Raw genomic sequence first — 18,197 nt, 5'->3', positions numbered from 1 at the left:
CACATCAGCTCCAACACCCCCGTTTCTCAGCTGGGAAGCCTGAGGCGTAGAGAAGAGAGGTGCCCTGTCCAGGCAGAGTCGGCACGTGAATGCTGTCCTGTGATTCCTTGAGGGCCTTTCCCACTAACCCAGGCTGGCTTCTTGGATCTTTACTTCTATTTCAGACTAAGGAGAGTATGGGAACTGGGGCATAAAAGTGGCTTGACATGGTTTCCCCCCTAAAGGTGAGACCTCACTGCTCCTGGATGGCTTGAATTTAGGTCCCTGTTAAGGTTGTTCTACCAGGGGTGGGCAAACTTTTTGACTCGAGGGCCACAATGGGTTCTTAAACTGGACTGGAGGGCCGGAACAAAAGCATGGATGGAGTGTTTGTGTGAACTAATATAAATTCAAAGTAAAGGAGCAGAGGGGAGAGCAAGAGAACCCTCCTCTCTTTCGGCTCCGTGGGCCAGATAGAACAGCCGAATGGGCCGGATCCGGCCTGCGGGCCGTAGTTTGCCCACGGCTGTAACCAAATAGTTTACAAGATGCAGGACCTACACGCTGCAATCTGCCCTTCTCAAGGATAAACTCACTTGATGTTCAAATCGTTTATCGGATGGTGAGGAAATGGAGGGATGTAAACGATGCTGAGAGACGTCAGCTGTGAGGAACCCGGGCCCAGAATTGCCCTCCACCTATTCACACCTAGAAAACTGGACCAACTATGGTGAACAGTCATTTTCAGGTGTCAGACAGCAGAAAGCATGGGGCTGTGGACCTGGCGAGGAAGGATACGCTACTGAACGGGCTCTGTGTGTGCATTTAGGGATCATCGGCCCGCTGCCCCCAGAACTCTGAAAGGAGCTGTCTGGAGGCCCTAAGCTGATGATTCTACACATTGTTCTATGACCCTGGGCACCCTGACACCCTGGTGGCAGATTCAGGACCAATGGGGTGACGTGATAGGAAAGCTGACTCTCCTCCAGGCCAGAAAGAGCTCAAGTGGCCAAAATGGGGTTGGGGGGATGAGGGGGACCCCCTTCCTGGGAGTGTTGTCGCTATGGGAGGAATTTGAGGGATAGGAATTGGGATTGGATGACCTTTTGAAGGTCTTTGCATCCAGAAGACCACACGAGCTCCTCTGAGGTGAGGACTGTCAAGGAATGGAGTTAAGAAATAGTTCTGTGATGTGAAAGCTCAAGTACTGCAGAGTGGGATGGGGTTCCCCACAGACCCGAGTTTGAATGCTGCCATCTCCCCATTACTCACCCTCAGTTTCCTGATCTGCAGAATGGAGATACTATTGCAGTTAGGGTTATTTTAACATTTAAATACAAAAGATTTAGCTCAGTTCAGTACTTTTGTAATTGCCTTCTCACAGTGGAACGAGTCCCAAATTTTGTCCCCCCTCCCCCCGCTGAGTGCCCCCCAAGGCATTGCTCTGGCACTGGAGACAAAAGCGCTTTCTTGCTGTCATGCCCTACAAGTGCCTCACAGGGCTGCAGGGACAGTCACGCAGGCTGTGCCCTGCACAGCTCCTGGGTGCCAGCCACAGAGATGCTGATGTGAACAGCGGGACTGTGCAGTGTGGCAACCCCACCTCCAGTTTTCAGAGCCCTCAACGAATAAGAGAAAGAAAAGTCCATCCAGGCCTGTGTGGCTCAGTGTTTGAGCTCAACCTATGAACCAGGAGGTCACGGTTCAATTCCCGGGCAGGGCACATGCCTGGGTGGCGGGCTCGATCCCCAGTATGCGGTGTACAGGAGGCAGCTGATCTATGTTTCTCTCTCATCATGGATGTTTCTGTCTCTCTCTCCCTCTCCCTTCTTCTCTGAAATCAATAAAACTATATTTATATATATATAAAAAAAAGAACAGTCCAGCTGGCTCTTGGGGTCCTCCCCCCCCGGGTATGAATTCCAGGTCTTGGTTTTAGGTATGTGGACACCCCGACTTCTGTCCCAAGGGCACTGAGAGCAGAACTCACCAACAGGGATGATGGTGCAGCCCCAGGCACCAAACGCCAGGCCAGAGCTCTACCCAGAGAGGACCAAGCACCAGCTAACAACTGCCCACACCTTCCGGGGGCAGCGCTTGCTGGGCTGGGCCTCCGCCTTGACAGGGTTAAAGGAGAACTAAGCTGCTTCATCCTGGCTCCCCGAGGGCTCTCTGGCATTTCTGAGTTAGGCCGAGAGGGCCACTCCTCCCCACAGCGTGCATCCCAAGCAGCCCCAGCAGAGAATCACCAGGGTCCCCTGAGAGGACAGCCCAGAGCGAAGGGGACGGAGCCTCCTCACGAACTCCCTTACCTCCACGAATGTGGCTCGAAGCCTGAACACGTCCCCTTGCATCTCAAACAAGGCACACCTCGCGCTGACTGCTGCTGGCCCAGGGACATCTGGAAAAGGAGCAGAAATGGGTGTTTTCCTTCCAAACGTCTGGGACCCGGGATGCCTGACCTCTGAAACACTTGGCATGCCAGCAAAGGGATGGTGTGGGGCGCACAGGGCTTGAGACGAACCAGCCATCGCTGATTGTTTACCAGGAGACCCGCTGGGAAAGTGGCCGTAGGGCAGGCGGTGTGCGAGGGTGGGCACTTCCCATCACACTGCAGTGGGGCTCCCTCCCAGCCTGCAGTTGTCACTAGTTGCCAAGGCCGCTGTGAGGGACCATCTGCCACTTCCCTCCCCCTCCTCCACTTCCCCATCCACTGTCACTGGAATGGAATCTTCCAGCAAATGTCCCCTCTCCCTCATTTACTTGTAATTTATTGATAGGGTGTGACTAAACCAAAGTGCAAACCAGTGTTCATGCTGCCAAATGTTTATAGCCCAGAGCATAACTTAAACATTTGGCTAAAACATGGAAAACCAGGAGCATTCGTAGTCTAGTCCTGCTTTGGAAGTAGCACAACCCACGAGTGAAGTTGTATTTTTCGTTACCAGCCAAAGGGAACAGAAGTTCAATGGCTGCTGCTGCTACTGCGTTTAGACCCAAATGGCTCTCAAATGAGCTCTTGAAATCAGCAGCGTCACCGGAAGTTTGCCAGAAATGCAGACCCTCAGGCCCCACCCAGCCCTTTTAAATCGGAACCTTCCATTTAACAAAATTTAGGCCAGTATAGCTCAACGGTTGAGCGTTGAGCCAGGAACCAATAGGCCAAGCATGTCAAACTTGCTTGACTACTCATTAATTTCATTAATTTACTCATTAATTTCAGCCCTTTGTATTTAGCATGTCTCCATCAAAATAAACCTACGTTTCTATGAAAGTGGAAGCTTTTGTTATTTTGCAGCCCGCATAAACTTAACCCTTGTTTATTTGGCCCGTGTAAGCCTTTGAGTTTGCCATGCTTGCAATAGGCCATTGGTTTGATTCCCAGTCAGGGCATGTGCTTGGTTGTGGGCTCAATCCCCTGTGGTGGGGTATGCAGAAGGCAGCGGATTGATGATGTTTCTCTCTCATCCATGTTTCTATCTCTCTGTCCCTCTCCCTTCCTCTCTCTCTAAAAAGTCAATAACAATATATAAAAAAAAATTAGGAGACTTGTATTACATTAGAACTGGAGAAGCAGTGGTTTAGTATATGGATCTGCTGGCTGAGTAACTTACCTGATTCTACATTGGGAGTGGTGTGTGTGGAGTGTGATTTGGTACATTGTTATGATTTTATCAAAAACAAGGCTCCATCAGCTAATTAGATAAAGGGATAAGCTCATCATTCAACAAGCTATTGATCCACTTAACCATTTATTTTTTAAAAATATATTTTTATTGATTTCAGAGAGGAAGAGAAAGGGAGAGATAGAAACATCAAGGATGAGAGAGAATCATTGATTGGCTGCTTCCTGCACACCTCCTACTGGGGATCGAGCCCACAACCCGGGCATGTGCCCTGACCGGAATTGAACCCAGGACCCTTCAGTCCCAGGTCGACACTCTATCCACTGAACCAAACCAGCTAGGGCTCCACTAACCATTTATTTCGCATCTCCTGTGTTCCAGGCACAGGGATACATCGTAAGACTCAGGGATGCCCCAGAAGCAGTCAGTCTACGGGCAGATGGAGTAGGAAACATATATTTATCACCTGCTCCTGGAAGGGGTAAATTTGAGGCAAGAAAGCTGCCAGTTGTGTAGTAGAAAGGCATGGATTTTGGAGCCTGAGAGACCTGAATTCCAAACCCAGCTTCGTGACCTAACAGCCACATTGACCTTGGACCAGCTGAGCCTGCCAAACAGGTACAGAGATAACATGTATGTAAAGAGTCTGTATTAGGCACTAAAAATGGTAGCTGCTGTTATTTTCACAAATACTTTAGGAGCACAGAATAAGGTTTCAATAAACCCGTATGGGAAATCCTGGGAGGCTTCTTAGAGGTGGTGACTGTGGATGAGGGCAGTGCAAGGTGAGCTGGCAGGAAAGGAGAAAGGGATTCCTGGCAGAAGGAAGAGAATGTTCCAGGGCAAAAAGGTACACATGGGCTCGACGCGCAGGGGGCCGCCGTCGGAGCATGCTCTTTGGGACGGGTCCATGCTCTTGGTTCTAATAAACATTCACAGCTTCGGCGAGCTAGAGCCATGTTGCAGGTATGTGAAGGGAAGCATGTTCATAGTGGTGTTAAGATTCGTGTTAAAATGGAAAAACAAGATGATGCGCACCGCCCCCCGTTCATCCTAAGCTCATTCACAGGCAGAACTTTGCTCCCTAAAGCCATTGACGTGGGAAACCTTGCAGACATCCGCCTCTTGTCCTTGACACCTTGGGTTCTACTGGTTGAAGTACAGCTATCCTTTCACGCTCTGTAGTAGTTCATAGGTGACTCTGGGAGGCGTACACTTTATGAACAGGGCTTCATTATTGGATTGTTTTAAATGCACCCAGAGGCAGCGAGGCCTGGAAACAGGAGAGCTGTGTGGAAGCACTTCCTAAGTGGCCACGCACCCTGCATGCTTGAGCTTTATGGTTCTTCTAATGAGTGGCTGATTTAACAGTCAGCCTACAAGGGGATTAGCCCTGGTGCTTGGCCGGGAGAGTCGAGCTGCTGGCTCAAGGTTTGGATTAGAAACAGTGATGTGAGGCAACACAGCAAGCAGAGCACTGGCGGGGGGATGGGAGGGGGTGGGGGGAGTGAGGGCGGCTGGCCCTGTGGTGCCAACTCTGACATTTATTAGCTGTGCAGCTAGAGGCAACTCATTTCCTCACCCCTCCTAAATTGCTCCTCTGTAAAATGAGAAACCTGGCCGGAATCGGGGTTGCCCAAATCTGGCTCTGCAGAGCCCTTGTTCTGTGGGATGCGATAAAGTGGTCCAGGGCCAGGGTCAGGGAGGATCACATGCTCAAACGAAAATGGGAGACATGGGATGCAACTGGCTGCCGGAGCCTTTGAAGCCTGGCCTGATGGGAAGTGAGAGGAGAGGTGGGAGGTGGGGAGCAGAGGGCTGTGTGTTAGAGGTCCAGGCTTTGGGGTTGGACGGTTAGGGTTTTCCTCCCCATTTTGGGCCTTTCTTCTGCTGAATTTGGGCAGGTGACGGGTCTTGGGGACTCTGTTTCTTCATTTGTATCACGGGGATGATAAGAACCACCTGCCCCATGCAGTTACTGTGAGGGAGAAATGGGTGCTGCATGGGAGGGGCGCAGCTTGCACTTACTCTGTACCGACTGTTTGTCATTGTCATTATATCTTGTGTAAACAGACTGAGAGACCCAGATGTTCTCAAAAAAGCTTTCCCCCCTAGCTGCAGGACTCTAGGGGACTTCAGAGGACCTGCTTGCCTAACTGTACACCCACACATAGTCTTTCTTACTCTTCACTTTGTTTCACATATATGTGTTGCCTCTCTAAGTGTAGGGAGCCGAGGGTTGGACCCTGTCTCCGTCCTGCTGGTGGGACAGTTTCCATGGCGACAGAAGTCTCTGGGAGAGGAAAATAAATGGCGCTGTGAGAAAGAAATAGATTTGGGGCATCAGGCCACACTTGCAGCCAGTCTCCTGGCAGACTGTTTAACACATTAAATAGCCACCCGTGCACTGCGTGCTATCAGCCCGGAGCCAGACAGCCCAGCTATCTCCAACACAGAAAACGATCCTGCTCGGGGGGTGGGGGTGGGGGGCGGGGGGGAGGCAGGGCAATGCTGACCAGAAATCGTGTTCAAGTGAGATATTCCGGCTTATAAAATGTGGGCTTGTCTGATGCGGACTGCATCTCTGATGACAGATGGCACAGTGGCCCACAGTAGCTAAGCAGAGAAGAGCTTAAAAGGACCTGTCACTTAAAAAAATGGGTTCTTAGAATGTAGCATCGATTCTGTCCTTTTTTTGTGGCGGGGGCCGGGGGGGGGGGAGATAAAATGTTTTGACAATTTTCTTTGGCTCAGGATACTAGGCTCTGGTTCATCTGATGCTGTGGAACCTAATTGTGTGAGGGGCTGAAAAGGACTCAGACCAAGTCCCCTCGGGGTGAACAGGCTGGGCGACAGGGACTCTTCCTGCCTTTGAGCATTGGCCTCAGATGAACCCCAAGGGAAATCTTAGATGGGAAAATGCCATCAAGAACAACGTAGGGCTGCAGAGGAAGAGGAGCCCGAAAGGGGAAATGCAATGTGGACTTTAGGGGTGAGCATGAGACCTGGACTTGGCAATGGGGGTTCTCCTCCCAGCTCAGCTTCTCTCCCTGTAACTCAGTTTTCGCTTCCCATGAATGGGTTTTCTCCTTGCCCTTTTTGTCCCAGCAATGCTTTTGTAAGCGTCATGTAAGGTTGAAAGGTTGTTTATAACGTGAAATAATTATTTACCATTGTTAAAAATTATCCAGTTTGGCTCAGTGGCTAGAGCACTGGCCTGCAGACCAAAGGGTCCTCAGTTCGATCAAGGGCACCCTCGGTTGCAAGCTCCTCCCCAGCCCGGGCCCTGGGCAGGGTTTGTGCAGGAGGCAACCAATCACTGTGTTTCTCTCACATCGATGTTTCTCTGTGTCTTTCCCTCTCTCTTCTACTCTCCCTAAAAAATCAATGGATTAAAAAAAAATCTAAAACTTGGAAACAAGGCAGAAAGATGGATGGCTCATCCTTTCAACAATATATGCTGGCAATATGGCATTGCCCCTGCCCCGACACCTCGAAGATTATCTAGAGAAATGTACTTTGCTCTGCTCCAAGACTTGGTGTTACATGTTAACTTGGAGCTTTTTCTCCAGTGGCCATGCAGATGCAAATAATTTTTTGTCCCTTTGAAGAAGATAATCCCAAAGGTTATGGTTTATTGTCCTAGAGGACATGAACTAGTTTTGTACCTAACCCATCAGTCTTGTCCTAACATTAAATTGACTGTGAATACCTAGCTCCTTAAAATTTTATTTATTTATCTTTATTGTTGAAAGTACTACAAATGTCCCCTCCCCCCCTCCAAGTGACTCCCCTCCAGCCCTTACTCACACCCCTCCTCCCCCTCAGACCTTCACTGCACTATTGTCTGTGCCCAGGGGCAATGCATGTATGCATATAAGTTCTTTGGTTAATCTCTTCCCTCCACCACCCTTCCCTCTGAGATTCTCAGTCTGTCCCATGCTTTTCTTAAATGGTTTTTGAACTGATAGGAATCTCATACTGATTCTTTCATTGGCAAATGAGTGGACTAAAATCTTTGCTAAGTTCTATCTCATATTTGCACAAGAGTCATGGTTTTACCTTTTAGAAAATTATATCTTAACACCATCCCATGCCCTCCTGACTCTGCATGGGTTTGCCTTCCGAGCTGGGGTGTTCTGAATTGCCACTAAATTCTATTCCAAGTCAACTACTCTGACATGTCTTTTGCAAGTAAGCGCCACAAGCTTATGTGTTGTTAAAGGTTATTGGTCAACATGCTCTGCTACTTAAAAACAAACCCTCCCCTCGAGGTTCCCAGGAGAGAGGGTGGAGATGGCTGGGGTGGAGTGAAGTTATGAGAAGGTCCAGAGAAGAACTGAGATCATATCCAGAAAAATGATCCTGGAAACTACCCCACTACCATCAGCAATCCCAAAATAATAGCAGCTCGACCGTCCACGGGATGATTTTCCTTAAGCATTCTCTTCCTTAACAGTTATGACAGCCCCGTGAGGTGTCATCATTACTCCCAGTCAACTGGCGATGCATGACAGTGCGTCTGGGCAGGAGAAGAAACTTGTGCCTTCAGAACAGTCTGGACTGGGGCTCGTCTGGGGGTGGCACCTTCTAAATGTACACTGATCTGTACTGGCTGTCAAGCAAATGCTTGCTCTTTCCTGATGTTTATGATGGTACTAATATTTATTGAGTATGCCTTATGTGCTGGGAAAATGCCAAGCATTTTCATGATATTTAACTAAAGCTACTTGATGAACTTGTGAGAGAGAGACTTTTACTAAGCTCGTTTTCAGATGAGGAATCAGGCCCAGAGAGGTGAGGAACCAATAGTTCATAAGTGCTAGAGGCAGGAAGGGAAACCAAGGAGCCTTACTTCAGAGCGAGGCTCTCAGCCGATCTGCTGTGGCACTTCGCTCCGAGCTCCCTACAGTTTACAAAGTACGTTCCTATCAGCCCTAGGCTGTGGATAGATTGCATTTGGCTCATGAGAAAAGCAAGCTCGGAGGACTGATGGGATTTGCTGCTCAGAGCATGATTCACACTCATGTCTGTGGAATCCAGATCCTATGACTTCCTACCACACCAGGAGTCTCCAGGCCCCGACAGCCTCCTCCGAGTCTGGCCTGGGCTCTGGGCATCAGGCCTGTTGCATCCAAAGGGGTGGGAGGGTGTGTTTGCAGGGGTGGGAGGGAGGTTTGCAGGGGTGGGAGGGTGTGTTTGCAGGAGTGGGAGGGTGTGTTTGCAGGGGTGGGAGGGTGTGTTTGCAGGGGTGGGAGGGAGTGTTTGCAGGGGTGGGAGAGTGTGTTTGCAGGGGTGGGAGGGAGTGTTTGCAGGGGTGGGAGAGTGTGTTTGCAGGGGTGGGAGGGAGTGTTTGCAGGGGTGGGAGAGTGTGTTTGCAGGGGTGGGAGGGAGTGTTTGCAGGGGTGGGAGAGTGTGTTTGCAGGGGTGGGAGGGAGTGTTTGCAGGGGTGGGAGAGTGTGTTTGCAGGGGTGGGAGGGAGTGTTTGCAGGGGTGGGAGAGTGTGTTTGCAGGGGTGGGAGGGAGTGTTTGCAGGGGTGGGAAGTCCTGGAAGGGCTCTGGTGGGGGCAGTAAGAAAAGGTCATGATCACCTAGATCCCGGGATTTCTACCATCCAACCTTGCTCTGCTAAATAAACTAAAGTGTAGACAGATGTTCAAGGCAACGGACAGGCCTCAAGGGCAGTTGTCGAGGTGGCAGCCAAAGAGGAAAGTGAATCAGAGTCCTAAGCGGTGCCTGTGGGAGAAAATCGCCGGGTGTTGGCTTCATCTAGTTTACAGGCTTCTGCCTGAAATGGTGACCAGTCAGCTATGCGTAGGACCATTCTGGGGAGGTGGAGTCACACTGTGACCCAAGCTGTGATGATGGATCTGTTTCCCAGAGACTTATCACTTAAAGGGACAAAAACCATAACCAACTTGCGATCATTTCTGGGTTTACTCTCAACTCTTAATAGCTTATTTATATTGAGGGTACGAGCACCCACCTTGCTTGAAGTCATGCTGAACCACTCTTAAAGGGCTCTAGGCTGCTGAGTGTTAGATGTCAGGGGGCTCCCATGATGTGGCCGCTTCACCTGTCCACCTTTTCCCATTCTGCTTCCCACATCATCTCCCGTCTCCACCCAGATTCTCTTCCCAGTCACTGGGCCTCAGGAAGTTCTCCTAAATATACATTCGGTGGTCTTGCTCGTGGTCACCTAAACCCCAGAGGGCTTCCACCCCACCCACTCTTTAGGGACCAGCTTAAGTCCCATCTTTTTTTTTTTTTTTTAATTTGTCAATTGCAGTTGACATTCAATATTATTTTATGTTAGTTTCAGGAGTACAGCATAGTGGTTAGACATCTATATAATTTACAAAGTAATCTCCACCTTCTCCCTCCTCCCCCATAAGTCTAGTACCCATCTAGCACTGTACATAGTTATTACAATAAGTCCCATTTTTCCATAATAAAAAGAATTCATATCAGCTGTAGGCTTTGCAGTTTTCCAGTCACTGGGCTAAGCCTAAGCTCATGCAAATCTTGCAACACCCACAGAGGTCCTCCAGGTCTGGTCCCCAAGCAGCACCTGGGAACTTGTTAGCCCTGCAGATCCTCGGTCCTCACCCTGGACTTACTGAATCAGGCACTTTGCGGGTGGGGCCCACCCATGGCTGCTCAAGCTGTCCCAGTGATTGGGATGGAACATCTGTCTGAAAACCACTGATCTTTGCTGGTCTCCCAAGGTTGCACATGAGCCCACTGAAGGATAACTCACGGTGTGGCTTTGCCTGAAACGGATTCAGGGCCTGGATGAAACCCTTTCCGTGACAAAACCAGGAAAACTCTAGGCAAACCAGGAGTTGGGCTCCCTAACTAAGAGGATTCAAAGAGGTCAAATTAAAGCACTAGAGCCTGGATTTGAACCCAGGTCTCTCTGAATCTGGAATCTCCATCTTAATTTAACCAGTATACTGCAGGTGGTGCCAAGAAGCCATTTCCAAGATACTTTAGGGCCCTTCCATACTTGCTTCTCAAATGACTCACAGAAATGTAGAATTATAAATGTGATCAGTGCCAGGAAGGAGAAAGAGCAGAGCTTCTCAAATTAATCTGACATGGGTTAGCATAAAGCTCACCTGGGAGCTGGCTAACATGCAGATTCTGGTCTAGCAAGTCTAGGGGAGCCAGTGCTGCTGGTCTGAGGATCACACTTTTTATTTTTTTTTATTTTATATTGATTTGAGAGAGAGAGGGGAACATCGATGTGTTGTTCCACTTATCTATGCATTCATTGGTTGCTTCTTCTTTTTTTTTTTTAAAATATATTTTATTGATATTTTACAGAGAGGAAGGGAGAGGGATAGAGAGCTAGAAACATCGATGAGAGAGAAACATCGATCAGCCGCCTCCTGCACACCCCCCACTGGGGATGTGCCCGCAACCAAGGTACATGCCCTCGACCGGAATCGAACCTGGGACCTTTCAGTCCGCAGGCCGACGCTCTATCCACTGAGCCAAACCAGTTTCGGCCATTGGTTGCTTCTTATATGTGCCCTGGGATGGACCCTGCAGCATTTGCCTATTGGGATGATGCTCTAATGAACGGAGCTGCCCTGCCAGCCACGGGGCCCACACTTGGATAGTGAGGGACTTGTTTGCACGTTAGGATCACCAGAGGGCCTTTCCACCCTTCCAAAGCCCAGGCCACATTAGCCACACCCCCAGGGGATTCCGATGTGCAGACGGGTTTGGGAACAACTGGGCCACACTCTTGCATCCTCAGCTGCTCCGACTTGGATTTTAACGTCATTGGCTTCACACCTGCCACCATTCTCACGTTGCAGACACAGTCCCTGCAAGGTGCGTTTCATGCAGGTCTGACTGTTGTTATTTCATTTTGGTCCCACCTGCCCTGGCACAAGCCTGCCTCATAGGCTTCTGTGCCAAATGCAATAACTCTCTTAACAGCTGTACAGAGGGGAAGCTACACCCCTTCCTCTTCCTCTAAGCTTCACGGGCTGGGTGTCTCCTCTCAGGGGCTCTCCTGGATATGGAGACCCTCTGCTGGGCCTGAGGACAGGGAAGTCCTCCCCACCCTACAGGGCCATGGGGGGTTGGGAACTGAGAGAGCCCGTCCGAAGGAGGAACCCAAACTGGGAACACCTGAGGCCCCTGATGGTCACAAGCTGCATCATGCAGAGTTGTTGGTTGGTTTTTCCCTTAAGAAGTTTAGTCCTTCGGGGGGTGTTCTGGCTGGGAGGTATAAGGGGGCACTTCACTGTCCTGGCCAAGAACCCCAGGATCTTGACAGGGGTCTGGACTTCTTCCACTTTTTGAAGCTCCCCAACAACTGAAAACATGAGTTGCTAAAAAAGGGTTACAGATCTTTTTTTTAAAGTTGTGTGTTCACCACCTCAAGTCAAGTCTCCTTCCATTACCATTTATCCCCTCTTCTACCTCCCCCCAGCCCCCTTCCCCTCTGGGAATCACCATACTGTTGTCTAGGAGGTGTTGGTTTGTTTGTTTGCTTAATACCTTCATTTTTTTCACCCAGCCCCCCTACAAAATCTTAACAGAGTAATGAAAGCAGTGACTCACCAGCACAATCCCTGCCTGTCCTTTTGCCACCCTTCCTGACCATAAACCTTCCCTGTGACGGGCCCTGTCACCGGTGGTGCAGGGGGGCCCCGAACCCCAGGGATGCTGGGGAAGGCCAACAACAAGGCTCTTCCCTGTTTGCTTTTAATTAGGATGACTCTGGGCACGCATTTCCGTAATATGTATTTTCCTGTTTTGGTGTAAAATGAACGTTCCTTGTCTTGCCCACTCCAGTCTCAGGCAGAACTGGTGCCCTGTGTTTGCCTGTCCTCTGGCTTGCTTATCTCCCTGCTGACGCTCTTCCAATGGCTGGGGAGGCCTCAGGCTGGGGCTGCCGGCGTGGCCAAGAGAACACTTCTTCCCCAAATGGGAGAGGGAAGAGTGGGACTTGTAGCCCAGATCCTGGAGGGATCTAGCGTTAACCCATCTGGCCTCCAGACAACAGGCTTAGCCAAGGTAGCACCAGGCAGAGGAGTGTGCGAACTGGCTGGCGGCAGTCTTTTTCCCTGTTTGAATTTTCATTCTGCACCGTTGGACCTGTGGGCTCCATGATGACGTGCAAATCAGCCAGGGAAACCACTTGAGATAAAGGGCTTCCTAAAAGCATGGCTACTCCGATCGACACCGGCAGCAGCAAGCCCTCGTCTGCATCAGAGGTGACTTCTGTGTGGCTGCGGCCTTTCTCCCCCAGGCTGCCCTTGGCCGTTTCTACTACTCTGTCTGGGCAAGCACAGATGTGAAGAAATCTCCTCAATTTAGATACCATTTTCCTGAATTGTGTAATGAGGATAGAAATGCACAGACTAAACAAAGTGAGATTAGCGCAAGTGATCTAGTACTTAGACTTCTATGGATAGAAAACAGTTTTTTTTTCCGCTTTTTTTGTTTTTAAAGACCGATCCTATTTAAAGCAACAGAATAGGAAAACGGTTAGTGGGTGATGTTCTGATTGCACAAGTGCCTGGGTTGTTGGTATTTCGTGGTACAGATTCAATTCCTTTCCTATTAAATGATTTGTTTATGTTAAATTTATCCCGTGGACAGCTGTGGTAGGAAGGGCTAGTTTGATGGATTTAGCTCAGGATGTTAGCAGTGTCTGATGTCCCAAATAAAGTTCTGTAAAAATGCCCAACAAAAGGGTACTTGCTACCCTCCATAAGAAATGGCGTTTCATTTTGTTTAGTTTTTGTCTGCCAAGATAGTTTGTCCAGGTTCAGCTTTAGGAGAATTTGGGTTTGGGACAGACTCTACACATTGTGTTTTACAGGTAAGATTGAGGTAAGGTCAGGGCGGAGAGGCAGGAGCAGGGGGTCACAGAAGCCTGCTGTGCTGGGGCCAGGTCAGCAGGGTGGTTGGGGGTCCCGTACTCTCGGTGAAGGGGTGGGTCCTAATCACCTGCCAGGCCCCTCGATGAACATGCCTCTGGGAAAGTTCTGGAAACCACTGCCCAATTCCTCCTGTCCCTTCCTCAGGGAGGTCCTTGGTTTTCCCAGGGACCTCTCCCTTCCCCCATGAGCTAGCTCCTGACCACCATGCCTGAGCCTTTATAGAACATCTACTGTTGTTACCACTTGTTTGGGTCTTTCTTCCCCTCCAGGGGAGGAAATGATCAGAGATCCCCAAGGTGTGAACACAAAGGGTTAACCTGGCTCTGAAAAACGGAGTGGAAAAGCAAGTCCAGATGTGGAGAGGGAAATATAAAATGAAAAGTCTCTCCGTTTAAGACCCTGCCTTTGCCTTCCCTCGCGCTCTGGCCAGCAAAGCTTCACCCATCCCAGCTGGTTCTAGACCCGGGGGCATGCCCAGACCCCGGGCTGCGGCTGCAGTGAGCAGCTGAGCCTGCCTTGGGGTGACTGCCTCTAAAACCTCACCCACCCCAACAGTGACCCCACTCTTAACTGCATCCTGGAAATCTCCCGACGGAAAATGAATGATTACAGCCCAGTTCCCTCCTCTCTCTGGCCGGTTAGTAATGTCTCCCTCCCACCCCATTATCACTTGGCACGACGCAGCAGACGCTCCGCCAGCAAGATAGGGATGGTCTGCCCTTCCCTTTCCTTTCTCCTGTCTGCCTTTTCAACAACTGTACCTTTTGTATCTTTAGCACGTTCATAAAAAAAATAGGCAAAGAGGTGATAAGACTCAAATCAGAACGTTTTTCAAGAGTTTGCAGCTCTTGGAAAGGCCAGGCACAGGGACGACGCTTGCATGGAAGAGCTGTAGCAGCTGCAGGAAACAGTCTGCAAGGCTGGGCACCCTCTCCCCATTGAAAGTGGGCAGCAGCGAGGTGTTCGCAGAATATCTTTTTATCCCGAAGGTGACCGCGCTCGTCCCTGGATCTGCACGAGGTCCACAGAGAAGTGAGGACGCTGACCCCCTGACCCAGCCAAAGAGTTGACGCTCTTGGGCTGGGTCAGGGCCTCTTCCCTGCTTGTTACTTGCTGAGAGCTGATGTTTTCACATGGTTGTATCCAAATCAGGCCTATGAGTCCATGTGTGAGGGGCCCTGCTACACTGAATGGATAGCACTTTTTTTTAATCCTCACCTAAGGATAATTTTCCATTGGTTTTTTTTTTTTTTTTAGGGAGAGTGGAAGAGAGAGGGAAAGACAGAGAGAAACATCGATGTGAGAGAAACACATCGACTGTTTGCCTCCTGCACGAGCCTCGACCAGGACCAGGGCCCAGGCCAGGGAGGAGCTTGGAAGTGAGGTACGTGCCCTTGACTGGAATCGAACCTGGGACTCTTTGATCCGCAGGCCGACACTCTATCCACTGAGCCAAACAGGCTTGGGCAGGGATAGGACTATTAAGGCTGAACCAGTGTGGTCTTTGACACCAGCTCCCTCTGAAGGAGATGCAGCCACTGACCAGCCAACGGCACAGGAAGTGCATGCCCGCAGGCTGACAGGGTCAAAACCTTCCTCCTCTGTTTTGGAGAGCTTCCTGTTTCTAGAAAAGTCGGCCCATTATTTGAGGGGTTCCCTGCTTCATGGAAATAGTCGGTGGGCGGGGGTCCTCCTGCCTCCACACTTCCAGACTTCCTCTCTCTCCAGACACACGGATTCCCAGAGGGGCCCTGTTTTCTTCCACTGTGAACGGGATCCCACAGGTCAAGCACGGTCCTGGCATTTCTTGCCAAGCTAAGTGCTTCCAGAGGCTCCAATGTAATTTATTTTCTTCTTCTTGAAATGGTCTTTTTTTTTTTTTTTTTTCTTCTTTTCTTGGACAGGCCCTGCCAGCTTTTTGGAAGAGATAAGTAAAACCACCAGCCTCACTATGGGCCAGAAGTTACCCAGGTCCTCTGGGAATCTTATCTAGAGATTTACCAAGGAACTCTGGGGATGTCACAATAAAAGAAAAGAAAGTCCGAGTAGGGACTCTCTACTCCCCTTCCCCCATTTCCTAAATGAGAACAAGCTGTTGGTGTCCCGAGGCCTAGTATCTTCTGGTTGTGCTTGGAAATTAAAATCGAATTGGCTTCATGGTTCTTAGGTTTCAGTTCTTAATAGACTGGCTCCTCAAGTAGAAAACTGTAAGCTTGAGGCCAGCAATGTTTCCTTATTGTACCTACCATGGTTTATAAGACTCCTGATTTCAGCAGCCTGAGGTCTTCCTATAAGGATGTAATTTGGGGGGTGTGGAGGTGTGGGGGTGTGTGCACGTGCCCACATGTCTGATTTCTTAACTTGCAGCATTTCTGATCTTTCCAATGATAACACACTTTTATTGGAATAATTTTGGAAATGGGAGAGACTTAGCAAACCAAGTTGGAGAATTTGTAATCTTGCCTATTTGAATCTTAATGTCTTAAAAAGAAATGTGCTGTGTCCATGTACAGCTCTGTTATTAGAAAGTCCGCAGGCCTTGCTTATGAAATGGTTCCTGCTGGGAACCTCAGGCCCAAGTTCTTAGGTTAACTCATACAATGGAAGCATTCACACACACACACACACACACACACACACACACACACACACTCACATGCTCACACACACTCACTCACATGCTCACACACACACACACACATACACACACTCACTCACTCACACATACACTCACTCACACACACACACACTCACTCACCCACACACTCACCCACACACATACACACACACTCACTCACCCACACACCCACACTAACTCACCCACACACACACACTCACTCACATGCTCACACACACACACACACACACTCACACACACATACACACACACTCACTCATACACACACTCACACACTCACTCACACGCTCACACACACACACTCACCCCCCACACACTCACCCACACTCACACACACTCACTCATACACACACTCACACATACTCACATGCTCACACACACACTCACACACACACTCACCCCCCACACACTCACCCCCCACACACTCACACACATACACACACACTCACACTCACCCCCCACACACTCACACACATACACACACTCACACACACACTCACCCCCCCCACACACACACTCACCCCCCACACACTCACCCCCCACACACTCACACACACACACACACACACTCACACACACACACACACACACACACACTCATACACACACACATACCCCTTTCATCCAATATTGGTGCCTTGATGTTAAAAAAACACTTGTTTTAGTGTACTGATGTTTAGCAAAACGTCTTTCATTTAAAACAAGTATTCTTCTTATAAATGGCTTCCCTCTTCTCTCTTTTTTTACTGTTATATGTTTTTAAAACTAACATTCAATATACATTTAAGTATTTCCTCCTTTCCTTGGTTTTACCCCATATAATGCAGTAGTTGTACAAAGTTTATATAGTTGAATTCTGTGCTTAAGAAAATCTGACATAAAGAAAGTCACAGATTCTTAGAAATGAAAACACGTTAAAGAGTATTTAGGCCAGGTTTCTCTAAGCCCAGTTTTATGAAACAGGCATTAGTACATGGTAATTCACTTTACAAATGATTCACTTTTAAGGTCTCACCTTTGAAGCTCATTTAACACAATTAAAATGTATAATCAGAACTACAGAAGCCAAGTTTCTTTCCAAAAAATTATCTCTTGAGTAAATTTAGAATTATTCATTTAACCATATGCCCCGGGAATAATGCCAAATTCCTGTATACCTCTGAGCCTGCCCACATTCAGTTCCCTCTGCTTGGACCATTTCCCACTCCCTTCACCTAACAAACTCCTCATCTTCCCTCAGACACCCCTAACATATGGTCTTAGAAAACTCTGTGTCTTGTACTTCTTAGTTGTACCCATCACAATTCTAATTAGTTCGTTGTGGATAGGACTCTTTAATGTCATTCTTTTCTGCTAGACTGTAAGTCTATGGGGGCAGGGTCTCTGCATGTCTAGTTCATTGCTCTGTCACCAGTGCCTAAAATAATGTCTTGCACATAGTAGGTCCTCAATAAACATCTGTGTGAATAGCTTATTTTACACTTTCATTTTTGCCTTTCATCAATGCTTCTTGGTGCATTAAAAGCTAACATATCCGAAGCTGATGTCTGTAGGAGGGGGTGGAAGAAAAAAGAACCAGCCTGGTTTCTAGGATTATAGGCTAACCCTTCTCTTCCTCCTCAATGGCTCCCTTTTCCCTTCCAAGGTTCTAGCACTGGCTCTTATCTCCTCTTCGTTCTCAATATGCCCTTCTCTTATGTATGAATCTACTAAAATGGCTTCAGCTATTCCCTCCAGCTCTCAGCTTTATCTCCAGGGGTGTTTTCAGCTCCTAAAATGTCTTCATGTATAGACCAATGGAACTGCCAACTCACCTTCTTTGCCCCTCAAACCCACTGGTTCTCCCACATTTATGGTATCCCTGCCCATGCAGTCACCTGGACCTGTGGTCTGAATGCCAGTCAGCTGCTCACGGCAAGTAGACTTGGAAAGAGCTCTTCTGTTTGGGCAGAACAGGGCTTTTCCTCAAAGAGGGGCCCGTTTCTAGTTTGTGTCCTCCCTTCCATGATGTACCCCAGAAGGGAGATGTTCCCCGATGGGAGT

At 49.0% G+C, this 18,197-nt stretch overlaps 1 protein-coding gene across 2 annotated transcripts in view; it reads right to left on the bottom strand.

Moving 5' to 3' along the window:
• LMCD1 (LIM and cysteine rich domains 1) overlaps nt 1-18,197 on the bottom strand; it is a 62,410-nt gene that overhangs the window by 28,037 nt on the left and 16,176 nt on the right. For both annotated transcript variants that reach the window (XM_080674343.1, XM_080674344.1), the window contains exon 2: nt 2,292-2,380. In XM_080674343.1, coding sequence (XP_080530469.1) covers nt 2,292-2,380 — 89 coding nt within the window. The remainder of the gene's footprint in view (nt 1-2,291; nt 2,381-18,197) is intronic.

This window comes from Plecotus auritus, assembly GCF_963455305.1.
Source record: "Plecotus auritus genome assembly, chromosome: 6".
Classification (NCBI taxonomy): Eukaryota; Metazoa; Chordata; class Mammalia; order Chiroptera; family Vespertilionidae; genus Plecotus; species Plecotus auritus.
The sequence above is the reverse complement of the archived record's forward strand: the minus strand, read 5'-3'. Positions and strand labels throughout refer to the sequence as shown.